General features: G+C 29.8%; 1 protein-coding gene and 1 long non-coding RNA gene across 2 annotated transcripts in view; one reads left to right on the top strand and one right to left on the bottom strand.

Moving 5' to 3' along the window:
• The window catches only part of LOC111632444, a 21,843-nt gene extending 18,539 nt beyond the window's left edge, over window positions 1-3,304 (top strand). Inside the window, exon 2 of the long non-coding RNA XR_002757861.1 lies at window positions 2,779-3,304. This is a non-coding gene — a long non-coding RNA (uncharacterized LOC111632444). The remainder of the gene's footprint in view (window positions 1-2,778) is intronic.
• LOC111632443 (zinc transporter 7-like) overlaps window positions 1-24,345 on the bottom strand; it is a 38,994-nt gene extending 14,649 nt beyond the window's left edge. The window contains exons 1-7 of the mRNA XM_023376861.1: window positions 24,181-24,345; window positions 17,805-17,906; window positions 17,591-17,704; window positions 11,012-11,099; window positions 9,021-9,159; window positions 6,382-6,471; window positions 3,654-3,719 (exon numbers count right to left, since the gene is read on the bottom strand). Coding sequence (XP_023232629.1) covers window positions 3,654-3,719; window positions 6,382-6,471; window positions 9,021-9,159; window positions 11,012-11,099; window positions 17,591-17,704; window positions 17,805-17,906; window positions 24,181-24,263 — 682 coding nt within the window. The 5' untranslated portion in view covers window positions 24,264-24,345. The remainder of the gene's footprint in view (window positions 1-3,653; window positions 3,720-6,381; window positions 6,472-9,020; window positions 9,160-11,011; window positions 11,100-17,590; window positions 17,705-17,804; window positions 17,907-24,180) is intronic.
• Window positions 24,346-27,426: the final 3,081 nt, after the last annotated feature.

The raw sequence follows: 27,426 nt of genomic DNA, 5'->3' as shown, positions 1-27,426 counted from the left end.
TTCTGATCTAAACATCAAATTAATTATACACTATAAAAGGAAAAGGAAAGTTACTGTTAAGTCAGAACAAAGATCATCTAAGCTATGTAAGAGAGAGAGGGAAAAAAAATGTAGTTGTCAAAACAAATGTGATGCTGAGATAAACAATGTGATAGATCATAGTGGAATGTCAACCCAGAGACATGGAACTTTGACTGAACACTCGTATACAAGCAGTCTAAGTTAGAAAATTGGGAAAGGTTGACAGTCAAAGGACATCTCATTAAATCATCAAAATTCTAAGACATCAGAGAGAAGGCAGTAATGAAGTAAAATATAAGTGCAAGTTTCACAGTTTCATCAACACCTCCCAGTCAGAGTTGATAAATGGTATATCAAGTAGACTCTCTGAAGTGGACCTTTCTCATGACCCAAACAGGTCTCGGTTTTCACCTAGAGACAGGAGAGCAACCAATTGGGAAGTGAAATGATCAAAAAGCAGATGGAGAGAGAAAACATGAAAATCCAGAATCCAAGGTCAAAGCACAGTTTATAGCGAATTCTGTCCAACATTAACCTGTGCCATCTGGAGGGATGACATCGCTAATGGCTCAGACAGTGTTGCCTTGAACAACTACCAGAGTCTCCCATCTCGAAACGGACTTGTCAACGTTACTGCCCCAGGGCTACCGTCGTTCACCGTCCACCAGATGATCACCATCAACTGTTCCGTAATGCTTGAATCACTGCTCGTTATTTCCATTCACCAACTCTGGAACAAATTGTTATTGTATAGTGTAAGTTACCTTCTGTTATAATAAATGGTTTCTATGTTAGACTTTAATAATTATTACAATAATTTAGTATTATAGCCGTTATCTAGTCCGATGACATAAGGCATTGGTTAGCTTGTAGTTTTATAATGTATTGGGTTTTAGTGATGACGTTTGTTTACTTTTTACATAAAATACAAAATTACTTGTCTTTAAAGATAAGTATTGGCTATTTCCCAATTAACAAAAATATCCATTAAACATATGACAGAATAGGAAAATACTTAACTTAATGTAAGAAAGTTTTATTATAAAAACAGCTTTGTGAATGTAGTGTGCAATTTTAGTTAAATGGCAGTCAATAAACATATAAGACAGATATGGTGTATGAAGCGTGGACTTTCTCATAGCACAGCATGCCAAGTTTAAACTTACATTTCTGCTAGAAATTGATTTTATTTTAATTTTTATTTAAAGTATTATTTCTTTGATTTTTTTGCTGGTTGCTTGAGTTCTAGTTAATGGACAGTCTATCGTATTTTATATTATATGTATATATAAACAAATGTATATTAAATAAAAGATAAAAAAAAGACATTAAAAGGCATCATAATAAATAAGTTTTCTACATAAGTTCTTAAAGCAAGTAAAATTACAATAAAGAAAATCTTCAACTGAAAAGATGGCATTATTGCTTTAAAATGGAGGGAATGTCTGGATAAACAAAGATGGTAATTAGAAAACACAATTCTTAGAGGAGGATGAATGCAAAACTAAAAAGAGGGAATCATTAAAATATTTAAAAGACAAAATACAGTTGAAATAAATAAAGAAGTAACATAAATCTTTGAAATGTTAATTTGGCTAATAGATGTTTATAGTTGTATGTAAACACCATGAGAAGTAAAGCAATGGCCAGCTAAAAGTCATGGAAGGCCTATTAAGTTGTCCTGAGTCAGTCCTTGAGTTACTGTAAACAACTTATTCAAAATTGCAATTGTGTAAATTATTGCATCACATTTCTTATTGTCTGTGTTACTTTTCTAGAATTATTTTTTTGGTTTTCACTTAACAATACCTGGCCACTTACACCAATACAAACAAAAACTAGTTTTTAAAAAATAAACCCACAGATTTGAATAGCTTCACACTCCAAATGGCTTTAAAAAGTGGACCCATAGTGGGTCCAATTGAATTTAAATGTGTATGATGTTATGAAGCTGTATGATTTATTGGAAATCATATATAAAAGTGTAAGATAAATCTATTCTGGACAATAAAGAAAAAGGTAGAAAATACACAACTTCATATATGCTGATACATTACATAGATGATATTCTGTGCACTGTCATTACTGCAGAGCCAGACTACAATATAAGTAATCATAATTAACAACAGAATGACTTCAGAAAATATCAAAATATGTTATTTTTAGCATCTTATTCCATTTAGACCACTGACTGGAGGAAATGAGTGGATATTCCAGCAAGATAATGCATTTAATCCATCATAAAAATTGGTTTAAACAAGAAAAAAATAAATGTAATGGATTGACCATTACATCTATTTTTTTCTAGACTTAAATTTCATGGAAAATCTGTGGCTAATGCTTTCTCAAATGATAATGCTAACAACAAATAATACACAACCGCTGATGAACTTAAGAGTTCAAATTTATAATTGTTGGAATAAAATAAACTTACATAACTGCAACATTTGTCAGAAATAATACCTAATAGAATTTACAAGCTAAATCAATATAAAGGAAATTTACAAAAAGTTTTAATAATTAATATAAAGGGCAAAAATACTGCTGTATGTATAATTATTTTATTTTTTAATTATGTTTTGGTTGCAAGTTTTATATTAATATCTCACTCAGGAATTTGAATATTTTTATTTATGAATATGATATATTTGTGAGTAATTATTTATAATAAAAAATCTATTAATTGTTAAATTGGTATAAATAAACATTGTGTGAAGTTATACATAAATTTCAAGTGTATGTATAATTTCTTTACAGACCTTTAAATCACACATCTATATTAAGTAACAAGACCTGTTCAACCAACAAATACAACCTTTATTTAGTCTATTAACTATAGCATTCAAGAAGTATGTGGAAGCAAAGACATCTAACAAGAGGAAGGCTGTAATAGCAACAATTGGGATGAAAAAGAAACTTATCACAAAGCACGAAAGCGGTACATGCGTGGTGGATCTGGCAACCACATTTCAGATGCCGAAGTCGACAGTGTGCAAACAGTAAATGGAATTTTCATTTTATTATACAGTATTTATATATATTATTTATTGTTTTTGTGTTTTAATTTATTATTGGGGCCTTTAGTTGTCTTATTTTTACCTTAAATTACTGTTGATTAGACTTCAAACAGCTTCCTGGAATGAATTAAATTTGGAGACACCACTGTACAAGTTTTAATCCTAGGAATAATTTTTTATAAGTACAAAAAATATAGTTTCAGAGAAAAAAATTATTGTTTTTGTAAATTGTACTAACATAGTAATAAAAAGAATGCATAAAATAATATGTTGTGAATAATAATTTATTCTTAATATCACAAAGATCAGATTTATGATTAGAAATGAACACAATGAAAGTTATTTAATATTATATCCATTTCTGCACACTATAACTAAAGTTTTTTTTTACTGTCTTCTCTGACTTCTAGTGTTAGTCTGAGTAAACCACCACCATCATCTATCTATACTCAACTATAAACAAAATCAGTTATAAACACAGAAAACAAAATTGTTAAATGTCTTAAACTCAATTGTTTTATCTGAATATTTCCAAACAAAAAGTTATACTAACTCAATAAATAGAAATTATGAAAGAATTTTTTTTAAATACTGACAAACAAAAGCCATATTTACCATGCATAATTTGACTTTGAGAAGCGTCTTGTTTATGATCATCATCTTCACAATTACTGTTACCTCCTGAAATGAATATATATACAATTATATATTATACAATTTCTATTATATATTAAAAAAATTTGAATATTTAATATTTGTGCAATACATCAAATTCCTAATACACTTTTTTTATCCATATATTTTTTATTTATACATATATAAGAATTTTCTCTATTGTATAAAATTGATTTATAGAAAAAAATCTACTAAAGCTGCAATTTGGCTAATAAAATTACTAAATTACTTTAAATTCCTATTTAATTTGATATATAATGAATAAGGATTTGTAGATATAGATTTAATTATAGATAAATTTGAATTTAATGCAGCACTCGATTCTGATTCAGTAATGGTTTATTTTCATTCTATTGATTGTTTTCTACTATCTGACAAAAATTTATGATGTGTGCCAAAGAATTTTAGTTTTTGATTTTATTTATATGTCATCCTGAAAAATATGCAAATTAGTACTCCATAAAAAATGCATTAAACCACAATAAATACAAATAAGCAAAAGCATTACAATTATGTTTTAAAAGAATTAAATGTTAAATTATTTAATAATAATAGTAATAACTGGAAAAAAGGATGAGAAAACTATTTGTTATGAAAAAATTTGATAAAAATTGAAAAACCTAAAATGTTTTATTTTAAATGTTGTCAACATATGAAACTAGGCATTATATTATCTAACAAAAGATCTACGCTTGTTGGAAATATGAGAGAACACATTTAAAACTATAACAAATAAATGAGCAAATTTTTACGTATTAGACCTTTGACAGGGTTTGAGGTAAAATGTATATCTACATTTTTAGACATGAATGTGTTTAATCTGACCCTGTTCACATCTGCTAAAAAATTTATATGTTTAGTTTCTAATTGTATTTTCAATTGCACATAAAAAGCATTTTGTAAATTTTGATGTTCTGATTCTAAAATTTTCACTGTAAAATACAAAATTACATAATACAGGCTAATGCATAAATCATAATACAAGAAATATTTGAGACTTTGAATTATCTAAGATTTCTGCACAATATGATAAATGCCATATAACTGATGCAATTTATTAAGCAATCAGGATACAGTACAGTAGACCCCCCCTATAATTATGGTCCCTATAATTACAATTCCTATAAAACTGTGAAAAAATTGCGACGGTATCCGTAAAAACCGGTAAAAAACTCCTATAATTACGTAAAACGTCATCGGGCAGCCGAACTACTTTCCCACCGTTCGTAGCGCCACGCTACGGAGAGATTTCTATCATCTGGACAGTATTATATATAAATTATATATAAATTAGGTACTGTATATATAATTATATATTAACTTATTGTAACTTTGTTATAATTAAATATATAATTTCCGCCGTCTAGCGTGGCGCCACGCTACGGAGATTTTTACGCTAACTATCGTCTGTACAGTATGTAAATTAGGTACCGTAAGTCTAATACAGTACTGTAATTTTATACATTTCTTGTGAAAGAAACATTTCTTATTCAACGGCGATAAAAATTATTTATATTAATGATGTCTCCGAAGTTTTCACAGAAAAATAAGTTATCAGAAATCGGTCGTGGTTTGGTGTGCTGCTTCGCGACGAAAACAAGCTTTAGCAATGGCGATGTCGAATGGTGCACAGTCGGTAAGTAATCCTACAATTTTTTGTTTATAGCGTAGTTTATCCGGATTATTTCCAAAAAATATATACGTATTTTGGAAATGTTGAGTCGGATTAGTCTAGAATCGATTAATTTTATAGAAGAAAATCTTTCAATCAGCCGTAGTCCATAAACTTCACACGTGTCGGACTGTGATTGGAAGGACTCGTAAGAAATCAGATTCCTAAAGAATGGAACGTATCTATGATCTTATAGGGGGGTCGACTGTATACCGAATGCTATTTTTGTTAATTAATAACAATAATACAAATAAACTGAAAGTAAACAGCATGTGTCCAATGAGAACCTCACAGGTTACCAGACAGGTTTTATAAAAAGTAAAGCAGAATTTCTCGAAATGTAGCTTAAATTTATTTTAAAGTGGTCCAAAAAGTAGTAAGTTACCCAAATGTATTAGCCTAGAGCCCTACAAATACCAGTAGCCCAATTTTGCAATCCTAAAATTCAGCAATATTTTTTCTTTATGAGATATGAGAAAGAAAGGGTATAACATTCTTGAAACCATGTTGATATTTTTTTCCTTTGTTCAAACACAATATAGTGCAAAGCGGTTGAGTGATTGCACTATATTGTGTTTGAACAAAGGAGAAAGAAAGGGTAGTCCATGATGGGTAAGGTGACACCTGAAAATGTGTTACTGTAAAAGCAAAGCCATATTGACCAGATTAGAATTATTCTTGGTCTATTGTTCTCTTATAGCATGGAGGCACTTCAATCTAAACAAATGAGTTAACATACGCATATCACAGTTTGGACAGAATTTTTACTTCAAATTTTAAAGTAGCCATATTTTGAACCAAATGAATTCCTTAACATGTAAATTGCTATATCTCCAGCTGGGAGAAAAGTACAGTTATGAACTAATGAGATTTTGAATTATCCGTGTTCGAATTAATGAGAATTTCCTGTATTACATTTCTTTAAAGATTAACATTAAAATCATTACATACATTTGTAATGTTTCATATTTTAAATTAAAAAAAGAATAAACTTACCATAATCATGTGAATGCCCATGCCCATGCCCATGAGATTGCGAATGTGAATGACTGGAATGACCATGTGAGTCATGCGAATGTCCATGACCTATATAAGCATATAATTTGCAATTGAAAATTTACAGGATATATATGAAATACATATTGGACAATTTTTCATATCCTTAAATTTATCTTAAAAAGAAACTAAGTTAACCAAGCTCTGAAATATATGCTAAATATAAGCTATAAACATAATAATTTTATTTTAATTCCTTTTTTCTTTATAAATTAAATTTTATTTATTGTTGTGTCTTAACTTCTTAATTGTCATCCTTACATTTTTGGGTAAATTCTTCAGGAGAATGAGTCAAAATGCTTAAAATTGAACACGTACAATATGAAAATTCAAATTTAAACATAAATAAGATGTAGGCACAAGAACATATATTTGTAAGTAAACATTCTAATGCAAGTTATATGACAAGAAGACAACCATAATAAATTCCAGCACAAATGTTTAATGAAATTGACAAATATTTTTGGCCTTGAATAGGGCAGTTTCAGATCAAAAATTGCAAACCTACAGAATTCAGCATTCAAATTCTACAGATTTACAATTTGATCTGAAGTTAGCCTATTAATGAGTTTAAAAACATTCATCAATTTCATTAAATGTTTGTGATGGAATTTATTGCAGGTGTCTTTTTGTCTTATAGTGTTATATATGCCAGTTTCTAAAAAGTTTTTAAGTAGCAATTTGTTAGATCATAATCTATTATTTACATTAGTTTTTCTCAAATATCTTCCATTCTCCTAAAAGTGCTTAAAATATTTACAAAAATACAGCTTTACAACAGCAAAAAATTTCAGTAACATATTTTAAATCTTCGTAAATTTATATCTTAAACAATGGTTCTAAATTATTTAATAAATTATTAAAATTATAATTATTAATTTAGTTAAGAGATGGTGCCCGACGTCTACCTCTAGTAGCAAATTACTTAGCATTAATTATTTAAAATTATTGGAGTTATAGCCCGATTATTTAGGCAATCGTTTGGTGATATTGCTTAAAAATAATCAACAAACATCAAAAGTAAAAATTATTAAAAATAATTTGATATAATAAAATATCATTTCTAACAAAAAATATTTCAAAAATGTAATAATAATTTCTTAATTTCAATACATAAATTTAAAAAATTTCCTTCAAGTTTCAAATGAAAATGGTATCTTGCCTACTAAGAGCAAAATGATTCAAAATGAAACTTATTTTTAATATTTTGAAAAATTTTAATTATGATATTTGTATCCAACTGAATTAGAGTTAATGTTTCAATTCATATTCATTATATAGAAATATTAATACATAAAGTATTTTTATATTAGTAATTAATTTCAAATAAAATCTAATGCAGACGGTATACTTTTCTAATTACTTATGTAATAAATAAGTAATTAGAAATTTACTTATTTATTACATATATATGTATAAGTAAAATTATTATTTTTTTATATATTATGTGAGGTTCTAGACGAGGTTAAACATCAAATTAATTATACACTATAAAAGGAAAAGGAAAGTTACTGTTAAGTCAGAACAAAGATCATCTAAGCTATGTAAGAGAGAGAGGGAAAAAAAATGTAGTTGTCAAAACAAATGTGATGCTGAGATAAACAATGTGATAGATCATAGTGGAATGTCAACCCAGAGACATGGAACTTTGACTGAACACTCGTATACAAGCAGTCTAAGTTAGAAAATTGGAAAAAGGGGAAAGGTTGACAGTCAAAGGACATCTCATTAAATCATCAAAATTCTAAGACATCAGAGAGAAGGCAGTAATGAAGTAAAATATAAGTGCAAGTTTCACAGTTTCATCAACACCTCCCAGTCAGAGTTGATAAATGGTATATCAAGTAGACTCTCTGAAGTGGACCTTTCTCATGACCCAAACAGGTCTCGGTTTTCACCTAGAGACAGGAGAGCAACCAATTGGGAAGTGAAATGATCAAAAAGCAGATGGAGAGAGAAAACATGAAAACCCAGAATCCAAGGTCAAAGCACAGTTTATAGCGAATTCTGTCCAACATTAACCTGTGCCATCTGGAGGGATGACATCGCTAATGGCTCAGACAGTGTTGCCTTGAACAACTACCAGAGTCTCCCATCTCGAAACGGACTTGTCAACGTTACTGCCCCAGGGCTACCGTCGTTCACCGTCCACCAGATGATCACCATCAACTGTTCCGTAATGCTTGAATCACTGCTCGTTATTTCCATTCACCAACTCTGGAACAAATTGTTATTGTATAGTGTAAGTTACCTTCTGTTATAATAAATGGTTTCTATGTTAGACACTTGTCATCTCTGTCTCCAGATTCACTGCCGATATGCGGACAGACTATTACTGACGTGGGATTAACCAATTTCCCCCGAAGGTCGCCAAACTCATGCTGATGTCAGAGAAATGGCATTTTGAGTCCCCGATCTCCACCAGGGTTGGGAAACTCACATATATATAAAATAATGATAATTTTACTTACAATAAGCCAAGCATAATAATTTGATTAACTTTAATTATAGATATAGAAAATACATGTTTATGGTTAAATATAATATAATTATGTTAAATAAAACACTAATCTACTAACCCCCATGAGAGTGACCATGTCCATGGCCATGTGCATGACCGTGTTGAAAAGCAAATATTCCTACAAGATTCACCAACAAACCCAATACAGAAACAATAAATAATCTTTCATGCTTGACTTCAGGAGGTTCGATGGCTCTCTATAATAGATATAAAATAATTCTTTATTTTAAGTTGAAATTAAATAAACTAAATCTAAACTTGTTTTTTAAAATTTCACTCATTCATAAAATAAAAATTACTATTTTAAAATATATAAAAATAAAGAATGTTTAAAGATTGAAATTAATAAAAATTCATTGGTTATAATTTCATTAAAAATTTAAAACATTAACAGTATAAGTACATAGTAAATTGATAAATCACAAAATTATTTATACAGTAGAAAAATATGTTAAATTGCATAATAGTTATAAGATTGAAATTTATTTGAAGAAATGTTACAAATCTTCAAAAAAATTATTTTCTTTATAATTGTACAGTTTTCTTTCACTTAAAATGCAACATTTGTTATTGGGCTGCAATTTGAAAAAATTCTAGACCTATAAATTCCCACTGTCTGTCTGTCTTTCCTTAATCTCTACAATGGAGTTAGATAAATGAAAGTCGACACCAGATATGGAACAATTAGGGGCAGGAGGCCCCAATTAATTATATATGAACTTCCAATGCAAACCGGAAGTAACATTATTTCAATTCAAAAATGTTCTCCTGAAAGGAGTTAGATAGGTGACTGGCATGACTCTATTGCTACAGTAGAACCTCAAAAACTCGGCCTAATGTGGACCGAAGGGTAGCTGAGTTTGTGAAAATGCCGGGTTATCGGGAATGGGGTTTAAAAAAATAGTACGAGTGTTTCCTCAGAAAATACTGTATTGTACTTGTATGTATTGTTTACTTGAGAATATAACAGAGAATAAACTGCTCAAATACCCTTAAACAAAGAAAAAGTACGTCCTTTATGAAGGCATAGAGCCTTTACTACATGAAAATGAAAATTAATGAATACACTGTGTACAGTAATTTACCTGATAAGACAGACCTCAGAAAAATACTTTATGAGAGCTTTTATACTTTTATAAAGCTGTCTATAATGAAAATTAATTAACTAAGGATTTTTTTGCCCTGCCATAGTGTGGCCGAGTTATCCGGAGTGCCGGGTTATCGAGAGCCGAGTTTTCGAGGTTCTACTGTAACAGGAAAAGATTGATGTACAGGGGCAAGACACTACTAATTTGAGGTGGAGAAGCATCTATTTTAAATTTAAAAAATTATTAAAAATTGCAGTCCGACATTGTGACGTCGTCACAATAAATAATTGTTTTTCTTCCTTTCAAAGAATTTTTATAATTTTGTTAAATTTAAAAATTTATATAATGGAAAAATTGTATATAGGTTCAAGAATTAAAATAAAACATTAAATTTAGTTTTTAATTTAAATTCACAATCCTTTCTATATATTTCTTCTCTGTTTGGAAAATGCAATAAATAAATACAATATTTAGTTATGATCTAAAACAGCTTTACATAGACAGATTAACCTTTCAAAAATTTGGTTTTAATTTATCGTAAAATTTATAAAACCCCACAAAGTTTATATTTTTGTTAAGTTTTATGTATATGTATACATAAAACTTAACAAAATCACATCCTGTTTTCTTATTTACCCAGGTTTCATTTGTGTGTACAGTATTGCATATGATAGCACATTGTATTACTTGCCCACCTGCCTCCAAAACAATTTAGTACTGAAAGATAACAAATTACATCATTCATTGCCTTCAGGCCAATACACACTCAGTAATCCAGCACTCTGTTCAAGGAATGGCTGGATTAGCAAGAGTCTAGTGTATTTAAATTAAAGAATTCATTATATTTTCTATTTACAGTAAAATTACAGTAAAATATATATTAAATTTAATAAAATCTTATTTTTAATTAACAAAAATTAATAAAATAAATTCTGAAGTTTAAATTTATTATTAAACTCACCTCTACAGCTTCAGAAAAAATAAAAAATGCGATGAAGATTAGAAAAAGTCCATTTACAAATCCGGCTAAAATTTCTGCTCGAACGTAACTAAAATGAAATATTAACTATTATTCACTAATATTGCTGTAAATTAAATTTCTTTGAAAATTTAAATTTTTTAAATGTCTTATTTTAAAATTTCTACAGTTTATATTAGAGTTAAAAAAATAAAAACAAATTAATTATTTCACAAACATCACAAAAAATCTTAAAATTTCTGTACAATTCCTATTACAGTACAAGCTCTTTAAGAGCCCACTCACATTACAGACTAGAGTTTTTCATTTCCCAGTTTTTTGCTTGTCCCTGGATTCCTGGAAAAAAGTGAGCTGTTTCCCGAGATCCCGGGAAATCCCAAGATATAAAGAATGTGTTAAAATCAAATGATATAATTATTTTTCATTTTCTAAAGTAATTTAAATGTTCTGCAACCTCCAAAATTCATAATATTAATAATGTTGTGTAAAATACATTAAAAATTACCTTTGAATTATGTATAAATTTTCACAAATAGAAAAGATTTATTAAAGTTTGTCAGAAACTGCTTACAAAAAAAATGCTTTTGAATTGAGTTGAAAATGTAAAGAAAAAAATGAACTTAGATCAAACTTTTAACTTAGAAGGTAATTTTCGTTTTTTAAATAAAAGATAATACAAAATATTATTGTAAATTTTTATAATAAGATTTTATAACGCAAAGATGGTCAATACTTTGATCACTCGGGTTCTTATTTTAGTAATGAAAAGTCTGCTACCGAGAATGCCCTTTCCGATTCAATCAATGTGGGAGGAATCATCATTAACATCTGTTTTCTCTTTAAATGCATTATGTGTTTTTTCATCTGTTGCCTGAAAGATTTCTAGTTTGTTTTTGAGATGCATTATAGTACTTCTTTTGCTGTCTAGTATTCTTGATTTGTCTACTTCGGCTGCTTTAATAGCAGCATCAAGCTTACAGCCTGATAATTTGACAGTTCATTTGGCTTTAATAATCAAGTTTATGAAGAAAAACTTCATACTTGCATACTTCATACTCATTTGTATCCTAGCCCAATTTACTCAACCTGGCATAATGCACTTTTAAGTTATTGAAGCTACTGGGCATGGTTAAAAACAGCATAAGCACAATTATTCCAGATATTACAGGTTCTGACAAGTAAAGAATTTTCAGTTCTGTCACAAATAGGCAACATATTGATTATTGACAATCTGTGACATGCCATGACAAGCAAGAATTTAAAAACTAATAAGCAGGCTTAATACAAATGTATATTGAGAGTTTATGAGTTAATTATACTTTCTATTTGCAAAATTTCCTCAAATTTAACACAATGTAAGAAAAAAGTGAATTTTTAAGAAATTTGCAGGATTTCCGGGATATTTCCCAGATTAAAAAAACAGCCAAGATGCCGAGTTTCCTGGGATCCCATTGGAGAAACCCTATTACAGACTAAACTATCATATGATAGTTTAGTCTGTAATAGGGTTTTAGTCAAATTGGAGTGCATCCCCACACACTGCTACAACTAAACTGTTCAGTTGGTGATGGATGCGCAGACTGGCCAATAGCCAATTGCTTTACTCAATAAGCTGCACTTGGATTGAATGCTTGTGTTTTAACAGAAATGTTGTCAAGAAGAGCTGCTATTATTACTCTTATTATAAAATGAAGGAGAAAAATTGCAGTCGCATACATCTTCATGTAATTTATACTAGTATTACTGAGTTATATAACTAATTTTTATCCGATCTTTTTATACAAAGCTGATCATTTCTCAATCTCTTTAATTAAAGTTTCGATTGATTTGCCTATTATAAGCAACCCACACGCACAGCCCAACACTAACGTTCAGAGTGAACTGAAGGCAATGCACTGACTAATAGTCTGTGCACTAGCATAGTCTGCCATACTGTTTAAGCAGTCAGCCGATAGTTGGCAAACTATTAAGTTTGAAGGGAATTGTACTGCCTATTAAACTTTATTATCGGCTTTATCTTGGATATAATCTTGGATTGTCCAATAATAATTTGGCATGCTAGTATTCTACAAAATAGAATTTGTTTGAGAACGTGGAGCATACAACCCCTGATAGAAGCATTCTACATGTCTAGAAATTGAATTAGTATATGCACATGAATAATTGTGAATATTGATTCCACACAATACGTTCATTAACATTTTTGCAGGTTTTTCAATAAATCTTAACACAGTACAGTCATGCAATGTATCATCTTCAGAGTGTTATGGGGGGTTATGGGCTTAAGGGGTTAAAGTGTTTGACATAAACAAATTGGAAGCAAACAGCAGTATGTGCTGGTACAAAATGTACAACAATGTGTTAAAATTCAGGTCACCTGTAACTAGTTTATTGAATTTTGCAAAAATACAAAAATGGTCAGTAATGCAGTACCAGTCTAATCCTGTATGAGCCAGATTAATAAATTTCTACTGTGTAGTGTTTTTAAAAAATTTGTCATATAAATTTTTATAATTATTTTAACAATTGGAAAACACCATATACTTTTGGTACTTATCTGTTAAAAACCTACAGGTGTTGTTTCTGTGACACATTCTGATATTGTACCATGCTATGTCTTGTTTCATAAGCAATGCAACAGCTTGTGACAATGCAGCCTAATTGGATTATGATTTCAAATGAGGAATTAAAGGATGCAAAAATTAAAATCTAAGTAAGAAATAAATATTTGTTTTGAAAATATTAAAAATATTATTATTATTAGTTTTTTTTGTATTTAATCTCAGAATTATTTACTTTTAAGAAATTGGAAATACTCTGACTGTTCTCTGTCAGTATGCAAATTAGTCCATCAGTTTCAGGTTACATTACAAAAACACAGTTCTCTTCAGTATACTGATGAGGAGAATGGTGTTTTTATTGACTTTTCAATTTGTTTGTGCATGAATAAAATGTAGTTCATATTCTGAAGGACTATAATATACCATATTATATTTCCAATGTTTTCAAAAATTTTAATAAATTGTAATTATTTTAAATGTGTTAAAACCCAAGATGAACTTGTAACAAAGCAAATTGTACGTGTGATTTTTGTTTATGCACTGATGCATAGATTAAAAGTTAGACTTATCATTTCTTTTAGATTTGAATTTGTAGGGTTGAGGAATTGTTGTCATCAAAACTTTGTCTGCAATTTTTAAATGTGAATCACTATTCTAAGCTTAAGAAAGTAAGTGTAGCATTCCTTTAAACTGCCATTCAATTAGTAATGAGTAAATGTTTTAATGTAAGAAAATTATAAGTATATAATTGTAATATTTTAGATTAATCATTTTGGTTATATTCAAATAGATTTTGATTTTGATATATTTTCAATTGTGATGCAAACAATTCCATGTGTCATCTGTATTCCATGTTGCTTCATTTTGGGGCATTGGTGCACACAGTGGTGCACCAATGCCCCAAAATGAAGCAACGTGGCATACAGATCTTTAATAGATACAATTTTTTCAGTATTATTTTGTTAACGTATCATTATATGTATATATATTAGTTTAAATTTCTCAGTCAAAGATAATTGAGTAGTAGTAATAATCTGCTAAATTAATTTTTAAAAGTTAAATTATTAATAGTAATCTTTGTATTCTGGATATAGAAATACAGTCAACCCCCTATAACGCAGTAGATACGTTCCACTTTATAAGAATTTCACGTTGTAAGAATCCTTAAATATATGAGCCAATCACAGCCTGCCATGTGTGCAGTTTACGGACTACGGCTGTTTGAAAGGTTTTCTTCCATAAAATTAATCGATTCTAGATTAATTTGACTCAACATTTCCAAAACACGTATAAGTTTTTGGGAATAATCCGTATAAACTATGCTATAAACGAAAAATTGTAGGATTACTTACCGAGTGTGCACCGTTCGACAATGCCATTGCTTAAGCTTGTTTTTGTCGCTGAGCAGCGCATCGAACGGCGGGCACGTTTTCTGATCAGCAAATTTTTCGCAGAAAAATAACTTAACTTTGGAGACATCATTAATAGAAATAATTTTTATGGTTGTTGAATAAGAAATGTTTTTTCACAAGAAATTTATAAAATTACAGTACTGTATTAGACTTACAGTACCTAATTTAGGCCTATATACTGTACAGACGATAGTAAACTCAACTTACCCGCCTAAACTCTTCGTAGTGTGTAAATAGTTCGGCTGCTCGTCCACTATTGGTCCAGATTCGACCAATCCTGTCGCGGCACGAGTCGGCGATGACGTTTTACCGCATTTTATGAGTCTCTTTTAGCGTCTTTATACAAATACGGTCGCAATTTTTTTGCCACAATATACAAATCCGCATTATATGAACCTGCGTTATAGGGGGGGTTGACTATATATTTAATATTAAAAAAATCATGTGAATTATAATTCAAATGATAAATATGTAGAAATTTGTAAATTCTTTTTCTGTTGATCTCCATAAGCATTCTAAGATTTCATATCATCTCTGCATAATTAATGTAATTTATTAATCTAAAGCTTATTGTCACTTTACAGAATGTTTCAGATTGTATTTTTATCTTTATTTTATCTAATAATAAAAATCAAAAATTAGTTTTTATTTACATATTTAAACAAAGTTTTAAAAACAAATTTTATAATCTATAGTCTCATTAAATATACTAAGCTGATAACTGAATTAAGTTATTACTACAGAAATTAATTACTTCCTACTTAATAATAGTTTATTTATTTCCTACTGTTTTTTTAATATCATTAAAACTAAATTGTATTTAATTTATACATTTAATTAGTAATTCAAATTACACTTATAAATGTTTACACAAACTTGATATTAGAATGACTACTAAAAATTTATGACATAATTATTAAAGCACATTATAGTAATTGGTTATATTTATTTTTTGAAAATAAAGGAATATTTATTTTTCAATAAATGTTTCAAATTTAGTGTTTTAAAATGCATATTTACTTTAAAAAACAAAACAGCAAAAGAAAAAAGGAAATAAAACTAAGTGTTCACTAATATTTTATTTATTAAATGAATAGTCAGAATAGTAATCTTTATATATGTCTATTTCTTTAAATCACATGAGTTGCAATCTGTTAGCATAGTTTACATAGATGCAAATTATTTTTTTCTATATAGCAAAATATGACCTACTTGAACCTATAACCGGTGCATACAGAGTTTAATCTTCCAAAACGAACATTTTCTCAAGAAATATTTTGCTATATACAACCTGGTGTGCAGTTGCTGTTTTATTTTTTCTATACTTATAATAAATATTAATTGTTTTGTTTTTGTTGTTTTATTTATTTTTTATTACATTGACATCAAACCTTCGTTTTATTGTTTGGAATCGTGTCAGATTTGACCTTCAGAGTTTTTTACAAATCTCCACATTTTGAGACCTTCCAAATCCAAAAAAGTCAAAAAAAAATCTGTGGATGTGTATGTATGTTGGCATATATTTTGCTTAATAGCTTAGGATGGGGTAAAGATTAAAAAATTAAATTTGGCATGGTGGCTTGCATTTGAGTGTCATTGATGCTATTAAATTTTGGTGGTAAAACGTTAAGAGGGTGGGGAAATAGAGAACAATCATGTATCTCGAAAGGGGTAGGACTTCATGAAGATTTTATGCATAATTAACATTTACACTTTCTACAGTTTTTCATAAAACTGATCCCTACCCTCAAAATTTATACTTTTTGCCATTTTATAGTAATTAAAAATATAAAAACTTTTATAACAACATCTGATAACAGATGGTGCCATACACAATTCTATTTTTTGCTTAATATAAAACTTTTTTAATAAAAACTCATAACAGCCGGGAAAGTTACACAACTCATTGCTAATTTTTTAATATTGTAATATAAATATTTCTTTGAATAATGCATGAAATTATTAATATAACAAAAGGACTAACTATATTTTAATAATGAGACAAATTTGCATACAACAAACATTTAAAATTAGCTTTAAAACACAATCACTCATAACTGTGTAAACTTGAAAAAAAAAGAAGTCACACAAACCAAAATAACCAGCAGAAAAAGGTGATAATGTTTTCACCAGTGTTGAAATGGCATCATTAGGCTAAATGACTCCACAGCTGTTAAAACAACAGGGATATTGAGGGGGGGAGATGATGTAAGAAGGAGAAAGGGAGGGAGGAGAGGATAATAAGTTTACAGCTTGTAGAATGACTGTTTTTTATTAGCTTTAAAAGAAATACATTTTAATTTGAATAATTATGTAATGACTTTTTTACATTTATACAATTATTTAAATCAAAATATATTCCTAGTTAAATTTTCAAATATTGGAACCAATGTTATTGGAAATAGAACAGATATTAAAAGATTTAAACATCTCCATAGGGCATAAAAATGATCAAAATCATTTTTATATAATTCTATAATGATAGTTTTTTCAAAGTGTAAGATGTGCTGTAGAGAGAGCTTTCACTTCATGTAATCATTCAAAACAATTTATAAATAATTTTGAAAAAAATTAATATTTGTTCTTACCCATATGAAAATTTATCATTTGCTCTCCATTTTGTAATAACCGAAGCCGCTAGTCCCGCTAGGAGTGCCGTACAATCAAAAAACATATGAAATGAATCTGATATTAGTCCAAGACTGAAAATAATAAAATTTTAGCATTAATATTATCTAAGAAGCAATATGTTCACAAAAAAGTAATCCATACTATTTCAAATACTGTAATCTATCTTATTACCTGTTTGTCCATACACCATACAATAATTCAATAAATGCAAAAGACAAATTCAATAATAAAAAGAGAAACAAGTTCCTGGAAGTAGCATCTGAAAATATTAACCTAAAAGAAAAACCAATAAATAATTTTAATTAATATATAAAATTATTGATCCATAATAATATATTTTTCACAATAAAATTTATAAAATTCTAGTAAAAATCTAATGTATTCTGTTGTGTTTGTAATAAAGCTATTAGAGTTAATTGAAGTATAACAAAATCATTAATACTTATCATCATATAATATTTAATATAAATAAAGATATTATAATTTTTTAATTTGTTTATAAAAGCAGTAAAAATATTGTTTATTTTGAAAGTTAAGAAATATGACTACACCAGCCAAGACTTACAGGAAAGCCTTGATAGCCCTAACTAAAGCTAGAGTAACTTCATTTTCTTAGTCAATGTTGACTGAACAAAGTATTCGCGATGTCCATTTTTAGAATAAAGCTACCGTATGAATGTGACGCACTGTTGCCTAAAGTATATTTTGTATGTCTCTGTAAGGCATTCGAAATACTAGACATTGCATGTACTCTAAACTTGCATACCTCATAAAGTTAGAAAATGATTTATTTTTAACAGCTAAACTAAATGAAAGTTGCATCAACAATAATTATAACTCCTTAGCTCAGGCATGACAATACTAGCTCATACCCGAGCTAAGTATTGTCATGCCAATTGATAATTCATAACCTCAGTCACCTTCCCCTATAATATTTTCAATAGTTCATGTTATATTTCCCACTGTCATTTTTAATCTGTTAAAATTATGGTTAGGTTATGTCAAAGGTTTTGTAATTTTTGAAGCACAGGAAAGCACATCAAACATTAGCATATTATTTTTACATTTGCTCTTACGTATTTTACTGTATTATTTTTAATATTTAGTCTTATTTTAATATTAATCTCCAACTTTATTATACAATTTTTGAATTAATCCATGTCGGTTAATTTAGAATGTAAATTTTAAAAATCAAATCCATAATTCTTGTAGAATGTCTCTCTGTTTTTTGAATGTACAATAAATGGAATGGGTTGTTTACTTGAAGAAGGACTCTAAATGTGGCCAAAAATGTTTGTAATTCAGAATAAATTTTGCTGGAATAAGGTGTTATTGTATGCATTTTACTGCTTTTACCTTAAAAAATACAATTTAATATAGTTATCTTCCATGAAATAGTTGACTCCGTTAGTTCAGACAAAATTAAATAATCTGCAATTACATAGAGGAATCATGTATACTTTCTAAAGGAATATCCCTAAGCATACAAAAGCAAAACTCAATCATGTAACTAAGGGAGATTGCCAGAACTAACAAAATTACATTAGTTTACAAGAGAAACCCAATGATCTACAGGTTACTCTGCAACAACAACAGATATCATTAATAGAAACAATCTTCCAGGGGTATGCTCTGTACTGATATACAATAATAACAGAATAGGAAAGTGGTTACAGTATATAGGGTCTACTACAAGACCCTTCAGGAGCATATAACATCAATAAAAAAGCAACAAATCACCATTGTTTTATCTCTCTAGCCTTGAATACAGACATCCATATACATGTAGATTAAGTAAAACTTACAATTCAAACAACAAAGCACACTTATGGTATTTGGAAAAAAATTAAATTTACAAGGCAGTAAGGGAAGAATTGACCACCAACTGTAAAGACAGCAACACTCAGGCCCAGATGGGGATGGTCTAATTCAAAGTTCAAAAAGCTACACAAGATCAGAATCACACACATCACTAGCAAAAACAGACCAATCAAAGACTTAATTTTTTTTTTTTATTAATTGGAATCATTAATGTATAATATTAGAAAAACTCAATAACATAAACAAGAAAACAATGAACATAAAAAAGATATTTTGTATAACATGTATACTGACTTCATAATTATTGTATTTCTTAGATGAAACAAGTTAAAACCTATAACTTTGAAAAGCAATTTAAGAACAGTTTATATTAAGAAATCTGTAGAAATTTTTCTTGAAGTATTTGAAGTTTGCCTTTATTAATTTCACTGCATTCACAAAGGTTATTAATAAATAAGAATTACATAAAATTAGTTGTGTTTTGCAAATTGGTAAAATAATTGTCAGTCAAATTGATATATTTTTAATGAAGTTTCATTTTCCTCAAAAAGATTTCTTTAATTAATATTTATTTATTAATTACTTTTATTATTTTCATTCTGAAGATAACTGAGCGAAGGAACATAATATGCTATAGAAAAAATTGTTCATGTTACCTGGAAACATTTTCTTTAATTTAATTATAGCACAGCTTGCATAATCAAGTTAATGATCTTTGGTTAATATTAGAAAAATATTTGTCATCAATATAAAAACAAAACTAAATAGTTATTTTGTGTACTAATGTTTTAACAAGGTTAATATTTTATTTTTAAAATCAAAAGAAATATTTTGTTCAAAAAATTATGAAGAAACAAGATTAGTTTTTAAATGTTTCCCAGACAAAACAATGGCATTCAAAGATGATTCATGTCATAGAGGTTAAAAAGAAGCAAAGAGTGTGCAACTCTTGAGAGCAAATATAATAGCTGATGAAAAACTGATTGTTATTAATTAGAAACTCTTTAAAACCTCAATAAAGGCTTTGTGCAATGCCAAGACATTATCTACACAATATTAAATTATGATACAGAAAACCTATTGTACAAAAGATGAATCACATGAGTTTGAAGTAAACTTGCTAAATGCATTACAAATGATTAACAAAGCTTAAAATGATGTTCCAAAGTGTCATTGCAAATTGCTTTACAAAGCAAGATTTCAGTCAACTATGGTTTGAATAAATCAAACTTGCTATCAGAATCAACTGTATTGAAGAAAATGGGCCAACTTATTATAGCAATGAGTGATGAAGTGGCATTCAAACATTTTGTCACTGTAAATGATGACATAGCTATCTATAGATACTTATCTGTAGATAACATCATTGCTAAAGTAAGGAAATAAGCAAACAAAGTAATTTAAACAAGTATTACTGTACTTGTTTAAATTACTTTGTTTGCTTATTTCAGTAAGACTTCATTTAGCGCTTAGGATGTGTTCCTAGACAACAAAGCGCTAAATGAAACAGCATTAAACGAGGTCATTTTAACACAGTAAATACGGAAAGGGGAACACATGTCAAAATAAAAGTAAAATTTGTTTATTTTTGAAGTTATGTAATACATAATATTATGCAAATTAATATAAAAATAACACAAACATATGCACACAGAAATATAAAGTTCATTTTTGTGACAAAGGTCCCTGCTCTTCTGAAATTCTTGATTTTTTTGTGATGGAGTCATCTAGTGTCATTTATTGCTTTCTTTTCTTTTATTAAGCATATGTCAGTAGCAGGAGATTGCATCAAAATGCCTTGTCTTGCTTTTACGATCCTTTCAAAATTTGGATCATTCATTACAATGTGATCAAGAATTTCAGTTATCATTACCAAACTTTTACTAAGGAAATCTGTAGCAAGTTCTTTGGGTTCTTCATTTTCAGAATCACTGTTGCTAATCTGCCAGTTCTTGAGAGTCATCGTTGGAAGGTTCTCACCAGAAATTCCTAAGTAACTCCTGGATATCCTGCTCATCTACATCTCCTAGTCCTACTGTATCGATTAGGTTGACAATTTGGTCAATGATAGGCTCTTCTCGTTGAAAATCCTTGGATACCTTCAGCCATACTTTCTTCTACACTCTGTTCATGCATTCATCAGTTAATTCTTGCCAAGCAAAGTCAATATTGCCTATGGCATCCACAATGTTATATTTTTTCCAAAACTGCACCAACATAGATTTAGTGGAAGTACAGCGCTACGACAAATTGCCACCTTTTGCCAATTGGTTCATGTTTGGGAATAATTGTATTATATACAAACTAGCAGACCCCGCTACACGTTGTTGTGACTCAAAATGTATCTATTATAAATGTATAACACTTCCTCCGTGGAGGGGGAGAATTTTTCGAAAAATCCCTTCTTAGTGTACATTCTCTTGACGTACCCTATTAAAATGCAATCAAAAATGCAAAACACCACATCTAAAATAGTATAATAGAAGCCAAGTTCTTCACGGTAAGCCTTAATCCTGTCTCTCTTTCCCGCGGGGAGAATATCGAAAAATCCTTTTTTAGTGTATATTCTGTTGACATACCGTATTAAAACACAAAAAACTGCATCTAAAGTGGTATAAATAGAAGCAAAATTCTTTATGATAAGCCTTAATCCTGTCCATCTCCCCCCAGTGGGGGAAAATTCGACACATATATTATATAAAAACACGTGTATTTGAATGCCGCATTGTGTCAAAATTTCAAAGGAATCGGTAGGAACAAATGAACATTACATTTTTATTTATATAGATAGATAGAAGATGATCCGCTTTAGTTCATCCTCACAGAAAAGCAAACTTAGAGCGTCGTATTCGTAGTGCCATCTGTTGGACATAAAAGCCTTAACCCTAGATGATGTCTTTTAATCTATATGAATGTTTAATGGAATAATATACAGCCTATGTCCACCCTGAAGTTCTATTCTAAATATTGGTGGAAGAATTTTTGAAATCGGATAAGTAGTTTCAGAGATTACCCCTACATCCAAACTTACAAACATTACCTCTTTATAATATTAGTATAGATCAACGAAATGCCGCAATAATTTAAATCAGTATAAATTTTGAGCCTTTTTTAAGGCTTCAAACAGACCATATTATATCGAATCGGCATTAATCGTGAAAGCACTAAACGAGATCTTACTGTAATTTAAGCAGCATATGGTTATCATCTTATTAAACATTTCAAGAGTATATAATGCCAATGAAATGGTACAAATTTACAAAAGCTACATAATTCTATTAAAGTGTTTGAAAAATTACATAAAAAAAAATATATTTATTCCTAATTAAATCATACTTCTAATCTTTTAAAAAATTTTAAATTTTAATTTAAAAAAAAAAGACAAATTTGTAATTACATTACATCATTATAACAAATTGTACGATATGAAATTCGATTTCATTCTTATATAGGATATAAATATACATAATATGCACAAATTAATGTGCATATTATATTGTGACGAACGAGGGGAAAAAATGATTCTTATGAAAATTATTAATTAAAAATGATTCTGAGGATGACAGATTTATCTAAAGCTAATGATTAATAATAATAAATATTAACTTTATAAGGATAGTTAGGATACTTCATAAGGATTATTAGAAAAATGAAGATCAACAACACATCAACACCGGGAATGGAAATCAACACACTATCCAGAACCTGTGGTGTGCTTTTTGAATAATATAGTTTTTCACTAACGTTTTCAAACCGTTAAATAGTTCTTCCTCAGATGAAATCAATGGAACATATCAAAATAGAACACGAATACTCAAATTAAAGCAAACAAAAGCTTGACGAATGGGCATGCGGATGGTGGTAATTAAAGGTCGGCATCCATAAGGGCCTGCCAGGCAACAGATAAATTTAGCTCCTCCTTTTGGTTGATGCAGATGGCCTTGTGGCTCATTCTATAATCAACTGAAAGAAGGAGCTAAATTTATCTGTTGCCTGGCAGGCTCTTACGGACGCTGACCTTTAATTACCACCATCCACGCACGTAATGCATAACGGATTTCGTCAAGCTTTCGTTTGATTTGAGTATATTCACATTCTTTTTTGACGCGTTCTATTGATTATTCACTATATTTCACCCGAGGAAGAACTATTTAACGGTTCGAAAATGTTAGCGATAAACTGTATTATTCACAATTCACAAGTTCTAGATAGTGTGTGTGTGGATTATTAGAATACGAACACGGTACCAACGCCATCCTGATTAGCTTCATTACACTTTTGCCAAGAGAAGACAGCTAAAGCGTAACGTAGCCAACGAGCACGAAACAAGGTTTGTTTCTAAATTCTCTAAACCCGTATCAGGAAGGAAAAGAAATCTCGTGCGCTTTTGAATATTTGTTCCTTTGCACATTACCTAGAATCACAATAAGATCACGTCTTTAAAATAAAGATCTTGTTGTTTCCGTAGTGTAATTATTCCCTATTTAAAAATAGGTGTAACTCAGTTATTTAGCTATCACTACATAGAATTTCTTCAAAATTATTTAAAATAACTCATAGTTTCAAATTATAAGTTGGCATACGTGTCCATGTCATAACATAAACATGTTTATATGTTTTAAGTGAAGTAGAAAACAGAGGATTGATTACACGAATGATCATATGCTGAAAAACATGGAACAGACCGAATAGATGGAATAGACACATCTTGTGTATTCTACAATACCTCAGCCATCCCTGAAGTTTTTCTTTAATGCGGTGTCTTTTGTGGAAACGATATTCTTTGTCATCTGCATGTAAAGGCAACATCTATCCACCAAAACTGATCCGTATTGAATATAAATAAATGAATCTGTCTAACTCAAAGTACACCTGGCAAAATTTAATTCGCGAAAAGGACGTTGGAGAGCGCCACCGTCGTTTATTAAAATATCGTATTTTTTACTATTTTAAATTTATTTTATATTTTAATAATTTTACCAGAAATAAAAATTTTACGGAGATAATAATATTTCTTTATTTCGGTTAATTTGAAACAAATAAGTTTGCGCGATAATTAAGAAAATTAATCTCCCGCAGCTGGGGATGTAATTTAACTACTTGGTATCTATTAGTTCTTTTTTTTTAATACTCTTTCCGCCCTGTGAGCACTAAGAGGGCCTCTTATAGCAGGCCCATTATGGGTTCGGCAAGGTCCACAATGTGGCGACCGGGTGGTGAGGGACGGGGCCCGACATATCCGAACGGACCACCTCCCGAAAAATTCCTGGGGATTCCTTGACCCGTTCGGATTCGATCCCGGGTCCTCCAGAGCGGTAGGCGGCCCTCCTTAACCGCTCGGCTTATCCAATAGTACTGGAAGCTTACGTGGCACATTGGAAGTTATGCCACTCGTAAATATATTGAATGTTAGTCTCTTAGTCACTTACATTAAGTTTATACAAAAGTTTATACAAAAGCCCTTGCTATTGGCTGTATTGAAACTTCGGTATTACCGGAAGTAATTAGGAGACTATACTTATTTAAAATATATTTATTTTACGTTTTACAGTTAAAAGTTACGTATAATTTCGCTGCGAATTATTGTATTTCAACTATCTAAATACGAAAATTATGAAAAAATCGAACAAATTTTAATAATTAGATCAGCGGCGCACCAGGGGCCCTGGCACCTCCAAAAGAAAACGGGAGGGAAACTAGAAAATGTTCCAAAAATCTTTTCCTAATTAAAATTTAATTTTTATATGTTTTGAAACTAGGGACTCTACGCAAAAAACATTGTTTAAACACATTATATAAGTTTTTTTTATCTTTTCAAAGGTGTTCGCTGCAAAATGCAAGTTGTTCCATGACTGGGCTGTAACCTGCGAATTTACGCTAAAGTTTGTTTAATCATAGTTTCAGCTAGTACCCTTCTTTCATAATTTTGCGGAAAACCGGTTAAGAACCATTGTTATAAACTTTGAAACATTTACAATTGAAATTTCCATTGGACGAACTACTTCCTTTTTAATTAATTCGACTTATCCTTGAGCTGAATGAATTATAAAGGTGACGTGCCAATAACGTAAAACGAAATGTTAACAATTAATATGTAAATTAACGTTTTTAAATAACAAAATAATATAAATAATTTAAATGTTCAAATTTTTTTCTTTTTAAAAAGCTCATATTAATACTGTTCCGAAGAAACTGCCCAGAGCCTGGTCTTGGCTCCCTTACGTTACTTCAGTGGCGTGCCGTCATTAGAAGCGGTGGAAGCGCCGCTTCCATTGTATTTTATAAAAATAAATACATATTAATTTTAATTATATGAAAATAATCGCACAATATTTTATTATAACCGCCATCTTGTTAAATAATTAAGCGATTAGGGAATTGGAGACATACACAAAACCCTAATGAAAGAACCGGAATATTACTTAAACAAAAGCTTAACCGGACCAATCTATAGCCGAGTACAGTGGGACTGATTTCTTCGAAATATTAGATGTAATAAAGACAGACATTTTTCCAGTTCAATGAGAATGGCCGAAAAGTTGTAAATTTTGGAAATTTTCGTGGACAACATCTGGTCCTAAAACGAATTAGTTAGAAAACAAATGACTATTAAATTTAATATATTTAGATTTTTACAGCTATGGTGAGAAACGTTTAAAATCTACAACAGCCCTGTCGCATCCTTTGAGATATACTAATGATGCGACAAAAGAGGTACTTGACATTGACCGGTCTCGGCACCCTGGGGATTTGGCAGTCCGCGTGTATGCACGGTCTGCAACCGTCTTCGATTCCATTCATTAGCCACTCGTAGGGAACTATTTGACTAAGTGCATTGTTTTAAGATTTAAAAAATAAAGAATATTTTATATTATTTTTATGTACGTTCCTTTACAAAGCTATATTTAATTATAATTTTCTTTAAAAGTATATTCATATAATTGAAGAATATTTTGTATGTACCAGTACATCCACTACATATTTTATTTCACCAAGTAAGTTTTTATTATTTTATTTTTAATTGTAGCCCTTATATCGTGGCTAGCGATTCAGAATGTAATTGTGATATGAAAAATACATTTAGAGAAGTCTACGGTTTTTACCGGCTTATCGAATAAACGATACGAATGGACCCCAGACCATCACTGACACGCAATTGACTGATTGTCCCTGGATGTCGGCTTCTTACAGAAACACAGCTTCCCTATCATCAAATGTCACGGCACGCCCCTTTAAACCACCTATCTCTAGCCAAACTGATTTGTTATCTAATTAGTTATTAGACTCAACATATCCCAAGAGATAATCTGACAGATCATTTGGTAATAGAAATGTGCTGGGTTGTTGTTTATTATGTAAATTACACAATCAATCCGCAAGAAGGAAGTGCAGCTACCCATTTTTTCACAGTTAAGAAAATATTGTGGCAATATAAATTAAAACTTTCAGTTGTATGAAATATGTTGTAAATTCCCGATCTTACAACGGTGGAAGCAATTGTTTCCAATCAAACCCCAACCACTTGTAATGTAATCTGAGTAAATTTTCTTTTTAGCGAAGTTTTACATTTAACAAATATTCTGCCAAATCCGAGAGAAAAGAATTTGTTAAAAATAAACTTTCCTTTAAAAAATGCAATTAAAATACTCGAAATATTACATCTATGACGTAAAACTCGTGACGTAACGCGTGACGCATTGCAACGACAAATTCGAATTCGTTCCATTTCGTATTGTTGCCGACGCCATCTTGGAAATTTATGCTTTCCGGAAATTGCGAGTTCTTTTTCCCTCCATTTTAACATTTTTCGTACAAATTTTAATAATGAAAACTCGCGTAACGTAGGTAACTTAATATTTTTCGATTTATATCAAAATTAAATAATTTAAATTAGATACGCTTTAAACCTAGATTTGCGGCCTGTAACCTGTAAGGTTACGGAATGCGTTTTTATAATGTTATTTATTATTAC

This window comes from Centruroides sculpturatus, unplaced genomic scaffold (genome assembly GCF_000671375.1).
Source record: "Centruroides sculpturatus isolate CEXI.00-Female unplaced genomic scaffold, Cexi_2.0 scaffold799, whole genome shotgun sequence".
NCBI classification, from domain to species: domain Eukaryota; kingdom Metazoa; phylum Arthropoda; class Arachnida; order Scorpiones; family Buthidae; genus Centruroides; species Centruroides sculpturatus.
This window is presented reverse-complemented; position numbering and strand designations above follow the sequence as displayed.